This window comes from Oreochromis niloticus, linkage group LG13 (genome assembly GCF_001858045.2).
Source record: "Oreochromis niloticus isolate F11D_XX linkage group LG13, O_niloticus_UMD_NMBU, whole genome shotgun sequence".
NCBI lineage: Eukaryota > Metazoa > Chordata > Actinopteri > Cichliformes > Cichlidae > Oreochromis > Oreochromis niloticus.
The window spans coordinates 27,752,326-27,765,744 of NC_031978.2; the positions used below are offsets into that span (position 1 = coordinate 27,752,326).

Here is a 13,419-nt window from a genome sequence, read left to right on the forward strand (position 1 = left end):
TTTATATATTTATATAGAGAGCTCATGCTTATTCGAAAAAGTCATACTTTATTTTAGTATTCTGAAAGATTTCTGTACCCATTTTGAATTTTTAAAATGACCTGTGAGACTTCTGTACCTTTAGCATAACTCTACATTTAATTATTATTCAAATTGCAATCCCGTAATTCCCCCTGTAGATTTTTCTTCCAGTATTACGTTACATCAATTATACAGAAAGTAATAAAAGCTTGTATGTGTCTCTTGTGGAAATAAACAGAAAACCTGCAATAACGTAATAATCAATAGTCATAATCGTAGCATTAAGATTGCAGTGAATCGCTCCCCTACGCTGCAATGCACTTTTTTACGGTTTACCTTTTTGGAGGATATGCAATTTAATTGAAGTAATAAGCTGATCAGATGGCTGTTTGTGCAGCTCGCTGTAGGCAGCGGTATCAAACTAAGACTCTTTTCCATTAGTTGAACAACCTGTAGGCTGATCAGCTGCTTAGCAGACTTTAATCACATCGTCATTGTGTGCAAACTCACCCATGGCGTTTATATTCAAAGACAGATCTGCGTTTCATTTTATTTAAAAATAAAAATCGGATTTATTCCAGTTGGTAAAGTTGCTCTGCTCAAAACATTACCTCACACTGGTCATGATGGAAGGTCCCATTTCTTTGCAGGACTTTGATAATGGATGTGTGATGGGATTTGGATATAGGACCCACAGATAAAAAAACTAAGGGGGACTTAAAGGAGCCGGTCTCACACACCGAGACATTGATTCTGCTCCAGGAACAGATAACCACAAAAAAGAAAAACGTCGACGCCTGTATCAGATAACTCACAGAGACTTCAAAGCTGCATTGTGTTTTAATAATGCATACTACAGATCTGCGCACTTTGCTCTCTGGCACCGCGTTTCTTGATTTTAGAAGAATCAATAAAAGCTAGCTGCGTGAAAAATGGTCGAAGACTTAGGCAAACATTTGAGGGGGGATCCCCGTGCATAGTAAGTGCAAGAAGTAATATCTGATTTAGTTTAAAGACAGAAAATAGAGTTTGACACATAAAGGTTAAAGGTCACTGCATCCACAGCTCAGTAAAGGCCTGGACATGTTAAACAATCTGCCCCCCCTCCCCACACACACACCCACCAATTACTGAGGCTACTGTTGGACCAGGACAGTTAATCAAGAAGGTCCCCTTTGTCTTTCCTCTTCTGATAACAGCTGTGCTGGTGTTTTGCATATGAAGAGCAGAGCAAAGACACTGACAAGCTTCAACTCAGACTGCTCTTTTCCAATTCGACAAAAGTGTTTGTTTGTTTTTCAAGATTGTTAATGTTTTGATTAATCATCAGGAGACTGTTTAAAACTCATCACATGACTCCCTGCTGTCATATTCGCATTAAAGACGAGTGGCTTCTAAAGTGGCCTCCTTTAAGTGAAAATATAACATTATATCTTTCTGCTGCACATTTCAATGCATCCACATTACTGGAATGAAACCACAGAGCACTAACACAAATAAAATATAACACTAACACAATAAAATATATGCAAAAACACAAACGAATATATAAAAAATATAAAACTGTGTATCGATATATAAATATGTGCACAGAAAAGTTGCAGGCTAATCTTCGTGCTCTACCTTGCTCTGTATATTTACTGTTTCTTGGGCGGCCATCATGTGCCGACAATCCCAAAACGCAAACAATCACATGCACGTCGTATTTTAATTAACTGGTTTCGACGATCAATCAACTTAGGTGATAATGGGTATGTGGGTGGGGGCGGAGTCAAGGGGTGGGGGTACTCTGAGTCAGCCATCCAGCTGCCGTGACGTCACTGGGATCACCTGTGGAGGCCTCAGGTGACAGCTCATAAAAGGTGACCTGAGGTAAACAGGGGACACTCAGAGACACTTCGAGGGAAAGACGAGTGACCTCCATTCTCAACTGCTGCACATCCAGAGATCCATTCTAGCTGCTGCCATGTGGAACGACTCCTCTAATGGTAAGAGCTGCTCTCCAGGTTTGAAAACTTAGAAAAACTAAACTGTGTGTTTTCAGGTTTTTCTACCTGGGTCAAACAGTCCACCAGGTGCAAACAGCACTAAGTGTGGCGTGCTTTTTGCACGCTCAATCATCCAGGTTGACAATTTTTAAAATCCCAGAAAGTTGAATCTGTTCATTGAGACGCAACATTTCTCATCCAAGTGATATCTGGAGACTGATAGAGTCACTTAGATGAGTGAAGAAACATTTGTCCTGCTGGAAACACTGCATCCGGATGAACAGTCAGCTTCCTGGGACACTGCACAGTGACTCATACCAACAAGATCACAAGAAAACTATTAGCTGGATTACCACATTTTACATCTTTATGTAGCTGCAAAGATAGTACAGCAAGAAAATAGGTTGTATATCCCGTCTGATCTGATGGAACAATCTGCTTTCTCTTCTTTGCACAGATGACGCCATTCCTGTGGCCTCCGGCAACGGCTCCTCTCGCACCGCCAGTCGCAGGAAGAGGACCAGCTTCTCCAAAGAACACGTGGAGCTGCTGTGCGCCACCTTCGAGACTGACCCGTACCCTGGAATCACCATCAGAGAGAGCCTGTCCCAGACCACAGGCCTGCCCGAGTCCCGCATCCAGGTAAATATTTGTTAATGAAGGAGCAAGATTAATATAATGATGAAATAAATACAGCTTGTAAGTTTAGATTAGGTTAGGATTTCCCTTTTTTTAACATAAAATAACAATACTTTTGACATTATTCGACCTGCGAGCTGGTTAAAGACCCTCATGGACTTTGTACCTCTTCCACTGTTGCTGTGCGGGGACTTGATACCGCGCTCACTGTATGTCTTTATCTGTTGAGATAACACCAGCTGTTTTTATCAGGAGCTTATTTGAGGGAAGAGACACACTGACAGCTGATAGCTTCCGCTTAAAAGAGAAAGACGATTATTAACACAGCATAATAGAGTGCTTTAGCTGTACTGCTTTTAAATCTAAGCTCACGTATTTTTCCTTCATTTCCCGTCCAGGTGTGGTTTCAGAACCGAAGAGCTCGCACCCTAAAATCAAAAGGATCCAGCAAAGCCCAGTGGCAGTCTCAGAGCCCAGCGCACAGTCCACAGGCTTGCCGCCACACACAGGCCTTTGCACCTCAAATGCAGCAGGTGTTGAACAATGGACAGTTTCCTCCTGCCTTCAATGCCACCGGAGCGTATGGACAGTGTGGAGTTTCCTATGGGATTCAACCAGGAGGCTCAATGGGCAGTAACCCCAGCTCAAACCTGTGGGAGTACATGCCTCAGCCAGGCTGCCAAAACTCCACTGGGGTGCCTGCGTGGCATCAGCCTCCCATGGAGATGGTAAGCTACAACTCAAGCTCCAGCCAGGCAGCCTCCATGCACCCTAGTTCAGACATACACGACCTCCTTCAAATATTCAAAGCAGACACTCCTGATTCTGGATACTTCAACAGCAGCCGAGAGAGCAGCCCAACGGGTTGTCTGGAAGTTCCGACCCCACAGATGAGGAGTATTGGGGAGACTGTAGCAGCTCTTGAGGACGGCAGGGATGCAGGACATCCGCCAGTGGTCCAGCATAGCTCACTGCCAGTGCTGTCATTGCAAGATATTATGTGGGAGCTGGATGAGGAATGGCTGGGAGGAAATGGACTGGACAACGGAGTCACTGGAGAGGAGCCCCCTTACTTCTGATGGCATATGATGAGTATTTTTAATGGCTCAAGTGTTTGACGTATTTTCAAAATATTTTTTAAAAAAGCCATGTTTTTGCAGTAATTACTGCACATTTTTAGGATTGTTTTTTGATTTTCTTCAAGTGTACTTAAAAAGAAAAAAAAAAAAGAAGAAACAAATCAGTTGTTATATTGCATAATACTGTTTTCTTGGCTTCCCCTTTCCAAGAATGTACTCTCAGCTAATTCATGACCAGAGATTTGGCTCTGCTCATAGATGGTGCCTGTGAGTTGTAAATATGAGAAAAAGGGGATTTTCTTTCTGTGCAGAGACATTATGGAGAGTAATATAAAAACATGTTAAATCCTAATGAATGCTGAAATTAAATTTAATCTGTAATAAGACTTTATGTAAAAAATAATTTTAACAAAAATAATTTATAGATATAGAGATGTTATTGTATAATGTTTCCATTTTGATTGATTAATTTTAAGGATCTGACAACAGAGGATGTTGTTTGCTGTAAAGATTATGAAGCCCTGTGAGGTTAATTATTGGTTTGGGAAACGAAGATGTTGATATAATATATTTGATTCTGTTAAGCTTTGTTCTTATGTTGTATGGCTGACATATAGTGTATGATAATATAGAGAATATACAGTTATAAATATGATTCTGTTATTTTGTTCGCATGTTTTGCCAATAAAGTTTATTCTAAATGAACGTTCACATTGCATCCATGACTCATAACTTACAACATAGTACTGCAACATCATGGTGTCGTGTACAGTGATTCTTATTCTGTAATTTCTACTTTGTTTGTTTGTTTTTTTGCCTTAAATTCAATTTAGTTTATTTTCTACATAATTATTTTTATTTTATATTAGTTTAGTTTTTCAAGTTCAAGTTAAACAAAGATTTCTTTTTCACAGCTAGTTTTAGTTTTCAGTTTAGTTCCAGTTAACTATAGTGAGTGGATAAAAATATCCACCCAGTTATTTGGGTTTAATTAGAGGCTTTTATATTTATCAGCTCTTTGGCTGTGCTGCCTTTCATTTCTCTTTTTTTCACCTGTGAGTGTCTTCTTGTTCATGGCAAGGAGGTTAACTTCTTTTCTACAGGGTGGGCCATTTATATGGATACACCGTAATAAAATGGGAATGGTTGGTGATATTAAAGTCCTGTTTGTGGCACATTAGTATATGTGAGGGGGAAAACTCCTCAAGATGGGTGGTGACCAGGGGCGATTCCAGGATCAGAAGTTTGGGGGTGCTGAGCACCCAGAGAGCTGCCCATCCAGGAAGGTAAACTTTACTCATCACAATGAGGAAGGAAGGACAGAATAAAGACATGCTGTGGAAGAGAGACAGAGGTTAATAACAGATATGATTCAATGCAGAGAGGTCTATTAACACATAGTGAGTGAGAAAGGTGACTGGAAAGGAAAAACTTCATGCATCATGGGATGCATCAGCCTACGTCTATTGCAGCATAACTAAGGGAGGATTCAGGGTCACCTGGTCCAGCCCTAACTATATGCTTTAGCAAAAAGGAAAGTTTTAAGCCTAATCTTGAAAGTAGAGATAGTGTCTGTCTTCTGAATCCAAACTGGAAGCTGGTTCCACAGAAGAGGGGCCTGAAAACTGAAGGCTCTGCCTCCCATTCTACTTTTAAATACTCTAGGAACAGCAAGTAGGCCTGCAGTGTGAGAGCGAAGTGCTCTAATAGGGTGATATGGTACTACAAGGTCATTAAGGGGCCTGATTATTTAAGACCTTGTATGTGAGGAGCAGGATTTTGAATTCTGGATTTAACAGGAAGCCAATGATGGGAAGCCAAAACAGGAGCATTTTGGATCAGCTGAAGGCCTTTCAGCAAGTTTTTAGGACATCCTCATAATAATGAATTGCAGTAGTCCAGCCTGGAAGTAATAAATGCATGAACTAGTTTTTCAGCGTCACTCTGAGACAGGATATTTCTAACTTTAGAGATGTTGCGCAAATGGAAGAAAGCAGTCTTCCATATTTGTTTAATATGTGCGTTGAAGGACATCTCCTGGTCAAAACTGACTCCAAGGTTCCTCACAGCGTTACTGGAGGCCAAGGTAATGCCATCCAGAGTAAGAATCTGGTTAGATACCATGTTTCTAAGATTTTCAGGGCTGAGTACAATAACCTCAGTTTTATCTGAATTAAGAAGCAGAAAGTTAGCGGCCATCCAGGTCTTTATGTCCTTAAGACATTCCTGCAGTTTAACTAATTGGTGTGCGTTATCTGGCTTCATAGATGGATAGAGCTGCGTGTCATCTGCATAGCAGTGAAAATTTATGCTATGTCTTCAAACGATGTTGCCTTGGGGGAAGCATGTATAATGTAAACAGAATTGGTCCTAGCACTGAACCCTGTGGAACACCATAACTGACCTTAGTGTGTGAAGAGGACTCTCCATTTACATGTACAAATTGGAGTCTATTAGATAGATATGATACAAACCAGTGCAGCATAGTACCTGTAATACCTACAGCATTTTCTAATCGCTCTAATAGGATATTATGGTCGACAGTAGGGCTGGGCGATATATCAAAAATTTATCGTTACCGAAATTCGACGTCATTTTGCCCATGTCGGTAAATTCGGTATTTAAAAAAAAAAAGAAAAGGCATGTGCAGGTTGGCGATGTTCATGTCCCTTTAAGACGCTGTGCTACGTTACAGACTTGACGGGGTGGAGTCACATGACTCTACTACCTGTAACAAGACGAGACACGGGTGAACAAATGGAGGACGATTTAAATGTTGAAGCAGCAGCGACGGAGGTAGAGCTGGTGGAGGAGGAAGAGGAGACGCTTGTTAACAAAAAAAATGCATCATCAATCATTTGGCAACATTTTGGATTCAACAAGGATGATATTGATCAAAAAAATTGTTAAATGTAAACTCTGCAAAAAGACTGTTGCGTCAAGTCAAGGTAACACAACCAACCTCTTCCACCACCTGCAGCACAACCATGTGATTCAATTCGAAGACATAAAAAAAGCTCAAAGCGAGAAGAGATTAGGAGGACCAGCAAAAACGTCTTCCTCCACCAGGCAGCGGTCAATAACCGAAGCATTTACTAGTACTCAACTATATGAGCGAACTTCAAAAAGATGGCAAGAAATCACAAATGCTATAGGCTACCACATAGCAAAAGACATGGCTCCTATTGCTACAGTGGAACGCAACGGGTTCAGACACTTCATGAAAATAATTGACAAGAGATACGAACTCCCATCACGAAAATATTTTTCAAAAACTATCATTCCCAGCATGTACAGCACAGAGAGGGAAAAGGTTGCTGCTGAATTGAGATACGTTAAGCACGTTGCAGCCACATCCGATCTCTGGTCCAGCCGCACAATGGAGCCGTATATTAGTCTCACAGTTCATTACATCGACAACAAATGGGAGTTGCGTACCAGAGTGCTCGAGACGGCCTATTTTCCATCTGATCACATGGGGGAGATGGTTGGACAGGGGTTGAGAGCGATGCTGTCTGCATGGGACATCAGTGAAGAGGACCTTGTTGCTATAACAACTGACAACGGCCCAAATATTGTGAAAGCTGTCAAGCTCAATAAATGGACACGGGTGCAATGTTTTGGGCACAGGCTGCACCTGGCAATCGGTAAGTGTGTACATCTTAATATATTTGGGTGGTGACATCTGGTGTGTTTTAAAGTGACTTTAATTCTGTGCGTCATATTCAAAATTGAAAGTATTAATGTTTGAATAATGTTTATATAGGCATAAAAATACTTAAGACTGCTGAGCAGCAGTGTATCCAGAAAGTTTTTACAGAAGACTTATTGTGAGCCAGTGTTGATCATGTTGTGCTGTGAAATGTAGCAAAATACATGATTTTTAAAATGTTTTATTACTGTGCCAACCCTTTTTAATTTTGTAAATATGGTCTGAGAGGTCTTATTTAATTCTTACTTTATTTTGCTTGCTTTATTTGAGAATTAGACCATGAATTGGGGTGATGTTGGGTGTGAAGATTTGGATAGATATTTAAAATTTATGCCTTTTTTCAGTTTTTATTTTCAAGACTTTTTTTTTATAACTTGGCAGTCCCTTTGTAATTTTTCAAATTTTGGTAGAAGTGAGAAGTGTTATTGTTGCATTCAAGTACATCCAATAAAGGTAAATGTAATATTTTTAGTAGCTAAAATCTGATGAGGAATACTTCATTTTATTTTTTCTAGTTTAGTTCAGTTTTTCCCCTGAAAAAGTTCTGTGGTCAGTGGAGGTTTACATGGCAGTTAAATGACTACAACAATTTTTCCTATTCTTAATGTTTGCATGTGTGTGTTCTTGCTTGTTTGTTTCAGAAAACACCCTGAAAAATCACCCCCCTGTGGAACGGGCAACGAAGACCTGCAAAAAGATTGTTAGTACCTTTGCCTACAGCTGGAAAAAGAAGAAGGCATTACGGAAGGCACAACAAGACATGAACCTACCAATGCACAAGCTCAAAACGGCATGTCCAACCAGATGGGGATCCATGCAGATGATGACAGCACGGATCCTTGAGCAGAAAAATGCCATCACCCGGGTAGGTTAAATGATCCTTCATTATCTATTTTATTGTGTGCATTCAGGTAATGCATTTAGCCTTTATTGTGATTGCTCTGATCTACCATTTAAGATGAAATAAATAATATAATTAAATTAAAATAATAAATAATTATTATTACAGGTCCTCACTGATGACAGAGCATCAAGACATCTTGTTCCGACGTGGCCAGACCTGGATGTCTTGGAGGCAGTCAACAAAGCTCTTGCTCCATTGGTAGAGTTTACGGACGTCCTGTCAGGGGAAGAGTATGTCACCATCTCATCTGTGAAGCCTGTCCTACACATCCTCCATTCACGAGTGCTGGCTGAGGAAGAAGACGATGTGACGCTGACCAAAACCATAAAATCTGAAATCCTTGCATACCTTGACGACAAGTTTTCAGATCCTCCCACTGTAGAGCTTTTGGACACAGCCAGCTTTGTTGACCCCAGATTCAAAGCTGCATATATTTCTGCCGACTGTGTTACTACCATTCAAGAGAAAGTGAAAATGGAGATGAAGTCAGCAGCTGCAGTCCACCCAGAAAGTACAGCAGAGAGCACAGAGCCTCAGCCTTCTACATCATCCGAAGAAAAAAAGCGAAAGAGATCACTGGGAAGGTTTTTCAAAGAAAGTGAGACTCTCTCTTCAACTGCACCCACTGTGTCACCTGAGCAAGCAATAGAAGCTGAGCTGAGCAGCTATTCAGTGTGTCCTGTCCAGGACAGTGAGGAAAATCCACTAGATTGGTGGAGAAAGCATCAAGTAAACTTTCCCACTCTAAGTAAAGTTGCAAAAAAGTATCTTTGCATCCCAGCCACCAGCTCCCCATCCGAGCGGGTTTTCAGTTCTGGAGGAAACATTGTGACATGCCTCAGATCTTGCCTGAAACCTGACATGGTCAATATGCTTGTGTTTCTTAGCAAGAACCTGGAGTAAACACTACTCAGGTAAACATCTACAACAGTAGTTTGATTGAACCGCTCAGGATACCAAGTCTGCTGCTGCCCCTTTTTGAAGTGCCCTGTTCAAGCCCTGCCTAATTTTAACTATCAGTGTTCTATTGAAGTTTTTTGCACACAGCACTATTTAATGTTTTTGTTTAAGAGTTTATAGTTTTCACTAGTCACATGGCAGTGCTTAGTATTTATTATAGTTTTTTCTGTGTTCAATTGACATTTGTGTTTGTGACATTATTTGTTTACAAGTTATAGTACCTCAAGGCCTTAGCAGAGATAGGCCTTTGTCCATGATGGCATTACATTTGCACAATCATTGTTTACTTTGTGAATAGCCAATGTGAAACATATTTATTATTAAACTATTTTGTTTACAAGGGATACACATTTTTTAGAGAGCATGGTTACATATTGTATCCTACACTTTTTATTTTGTTCAGTTAATAAATCTTAACCACTAAAAGTACTTACTACTATTGTCTTCATTTATTTTCAGTGACATTTTACAGTCCTTTAAAGTGGTAATAATATAATTGCAATGAATAGGTCTAGGGGGAATAATATTATCAAAATAACTGGAGGAACTATGCTGCCTGCCACAGCCCCATCAAATGAAAAAAAAAAAAAAACGTTTGTTTTTTGGCACTTGGGGTGGTTATCGTCCATTTATCGTTATCGAGGTTAACTGCTCAATTTATCGTGATATTGATTTTAGGCCATATCGCCCAGCCCTAGTCGACAGTATCGAACGCTGCACTGAGGTCTAGCAGGACAAGCACAGAGATGAGTCCACTGTCAGAGGCCATAAGAAGATCATTTGTAACCTTCACTAAAGCCGTTTCTGTTTCTGTACAATGTATGAAAAGATCTTTACTGCAGATACTACTATGGCTCTGCAGATTTTTTCTTTTCTTTTAACCTATGTCGCCTCACCTTGAGGTTGGCAAATCTGTCTATCACATTTTGGTGGTCAAGTCTCTCAAGCATCTCTTTCTCAACTGACATCACAGCCAGGTGCTGGAGTCTGCTTTGACCCATGGTCCTTCTCAGCCAGGTATGGAGCTGACTCCAGACTCTAAAAGACTTTTGACAGATACAGCTCTAACTGGGTTTGTTAGGGCAACCTGAATAACAGTTTTCAGTGTGGGGAAAATCTGATTATCCAGAAGATTGTACAATGTTAACATATCTGGAATGGCATCAGCCTCACTCTTGAGCTTCAAAAAGTTTTTGGCAACTGTGACTTCCTCTGACTGAAGTTCAATATGGTAATGCAGTGCCAGGGCTGACCACCCAGTTTGTTTTGCAGATTCTGTATAGCAGCTTTAATATAGGGAGAACACAACTTCCAGACTGTATGAGTAAAATTAGTTGTTGTTTTTTGTCTTTGCCAGTTTAACTTTTTTTGTTTTGCCTGTTAGTACTCCCTGTCTGTTTTCTTACCTGCTTCTTCCTGATCTTGTACTTTATAGTACTCTTGTACTTCTCATGTTCCCCTCTTTCCTCTCCCCCTCTTTCCTCTCTCCCTCTTTGGACTGACAATTATACACAAATAGATTGTATTCAATTAGATTACAAAAATACTATTAAGATCACTAATAAAAAAAGTCCTCTCTCAGTGTACTTTCAACCAAAAGGCAAATACCCAAACCACATGTACACATAATAAAGGATATAAATATTGAAACACTGATCCAACATTATCCTTTATTGATGGATCATTTGATCTTACACTTTTACCTGAATGTGGCTCCTGTTTTTGAAAAAACTTCCTCATATCCATTATGAACCTGGCTGTGTCTCTGTACACAAACACACACACACACACACACCGGGAGTTATAAGGTTAATGGGCATCCAGTCAGTTAGCTAGTTAGTACCTTGGGTTCGATATGAGCACATGCATATATAACAAAATAACCAGTTTCTGTCATTACATTTTAAACAGGACAGTTGTAACAGCAGTAGCTACGGACAATGTTAAGTTTTAGATTTTAAATAGGCTGTATACATTTCAATGGGAGCAACAGGACGGTCAAATGTCGATGATTTTACTACAGAGCAGGACGGATTGTAGGGCAGCAAACATAGTCGGGAAACACGTTTTCAACACTGCAGGTTACCTGGGTGTAATGTTTTTCAGCTAAAAAGAAACATGGCCTGACTCCTACCTAAATATATAAAGAGTAACTGAAGATTAAATGCAGCTAATATGTCCTGTTTTAAGCCAGGCAATTCCACCTCTGTTCCGTCTCAGCCACTATCGCTCTGGCACTGCAGCAACGGAGCTAGAGCCACGGTAGGGGAGAGCTGAGCTGGAACAAACCATTTTGGGAGGGGGGACGGGTTATCTATACTTTTGTTGTTAAAATGTACCATCTCAATTAAGTACTGTATGCTTTTTTTATTTTTAGTAGTGTGTCCCACAAACAAAAAATATTGTCAAAAAAAGTAAGAAATCTTTGGGGGTGCTTTGATTCATTTAATGGGCTAAAATCTCCCCTGCCTGTCCCTGTGAGTTTTCCAAAGCTGGGGAAATGGTGTCAAAAAAACCCAAAACGCAATAGACTGAATGCAAAAACATTGGATAAACCTATTTTTCTGAATAGAAATTTATAATAAACTGAGTCAAATGGGTAATATTACATTCACAATACTTTCATTTTAATTTTCACTTAATGTCATTCACAATATATTTTAAAGATGTCTACAATATTTGCAATATAAAAGATATAAAATGATTCCATGGAAAGTACAATACCTTACAGTGTACAAGTATGACTAGGTCATTGAATCAGTGTCTGTTGTGAGTCTCAAGTAAGTTGCCTGCAATGATATTTAAGGTCCAGCAGGTGTCAGTATGGAGCAAAACAGCAAAACTGTGTCGACACAGTGTCGATACAGTTTGGGGAATGTGCTGAAACGCTTCACGAGGCCCCATCTACCCATCACTACTTGTAAATATGACCGTGCAATTAAACCCGGATATTTAAACCGTCCGGGCAGGGTTTTTTTTTCTTTTCCCCCTCCGCCCTTTTTTTTGATTATTACACAAATGGGAAAATTTTACCGAAATAATGACAATTATCGCTTTACTTTTAAATTTATTTTTTTTTAAAAATTAATTTAAGTCGACAGGATAGTTTCATTAATCAGCGGACTGTCCACCCGGTAGCCCAGGTCATTTCCTTTGGTTTGAGGTTTGAGCAGCCACTTTGAGCAGTGATGTTATGTTAAAGTGATGTTACGTTAAAGTAGGAATAGGTTGAGGGGGAGCTCTCACACTCAGACACCAGGCGGCACTCGGTATCCAGCTGTAACTGTGGGGTCCAGGCAGGGCCGTGCAGAGACGTTTACAGGGTGGGTGCTCAAAGCTAAAAAGGGGCACATTGAACCAGGCTGAATAACAACAACACACATTCATCAAGAATCTAATATGGGATCGCATCATACTATATCACTGTTGTGAGGCAAAGTAAACGTAGCCTATGTTTTACCTGATGGGTACAATGTTGGTGTTGAGGGGTTGCTGCTGCTCCTGCTGCTGATAGTGCTGGAGGGCAGGGCTGTGTTGATCTGAGACTGTAGACATTAAAAAGTCCATAGGAGAGATGGTAGCTGACTAAACAAGTGTCATGAGATAATAACAAAATGCAAAGATTGGTGACAGTGCTTGGAACCATAAGGCAACAAAAAACAGAAATAAACAAGGCTCTGCCTGTGATTCACTCTTTGCCTCTCTTCCTCCTTCTATTTCCTCATCTCATCTATCACTCTCCACTTGCTGTCCATCTGAGAACAAGGCACAACTTGCTATTGCAATAAACTATTATTTAATTATCCACACTTAACAACTCTTACACTTAATCTATAATAAAATGATGACAAAAATGTTATAGAAGCAAAACATTTCAGTTGTGCTTATTATTATTTTTATACTGGAATACCTCTCCAACAACTCGTACATGTGTTAATGTTACCTGTGCTCTTTGTAATCCAGCTGCTGAGAGATTCACTGCCTTTAGTAGCCTCACAAAGCTCCTACTGTTTCCTCCTCATTCCTTACCAGCCATGTCTGGACAATATTATATCATGAGTAATAATTTAAAAAATCCATATACATAAAACACACACATGCATGCACACGCAGTGA

General features: G+C 40.0%; 1 protein-coding gene and 1 long non-coding RNA gene across 2 annotated transcripts; one reads left to right on the top strand and one right to left on the bottom strand.

Moving 5' to 3' along the window:
• Positions 1-4,188: 4,188 nt before the first annotated feature.
• On the bottom strand, positions 4,189-12,823 carry LOC112841974 (uncharacterized). Its single transcript, XR_003213489.1, has 5 exons — positions 12,764-12,823; positions 12,550-12,640; positions 11,007-11,068; positions 10,710-10,801; positions 4,189-5,062 (listed from the first exon to the last, which is right to left on the bottom strand). It is a non-coding gene; the product is annotated as an uncharacterized LOC112841974 (long non-coding RNA).
• On the top strand, positions 6,234-9,732 carry LOC109204726 (zinc finger BED domain-containing protein 1-like). Its single transcript, XM_025897558.1, has 3 exons — positions 6,234-7,374; positions 8,081-8,304; positions 8,449-9,732. The coding sequence occupies exons 1-3, from the start codon at positions 6,570-6,572 to the stop codon at positions 9,244-9,246; spliced, it is 1,827 nt and encodes a 608-aa protein (XP_025753343.1). The 5' UTR covers positions 6,234-6,569; the 3' UTR covers positions 9,247-9,732.
• Positions 12,824-13,419: the final 596 nt, after the last annotated feature.

Coding starts and splice junctions, on each gene's coding strand:
- LOC109204726 (XM_025897558.1), top strand. CDS start 6,570: ATGCATCATCAATCATTTGGCAACATTTTGGATTCAACAAGGATGATA. Junction 7,375..8,080: donor CAGGCTGCACCTGGCAATCG/GTAAGTGTGTAC, acceptor TGTTTGTTTCAG/AAAACACCCTGAAAAATCAC. Junction 8,305..8,448: donor AGAAAAATGCCATCACCCGG/GTAGGTTAAATG, acceptor TTATTATTACAG/GTCCTCACTGATGACAGAGC.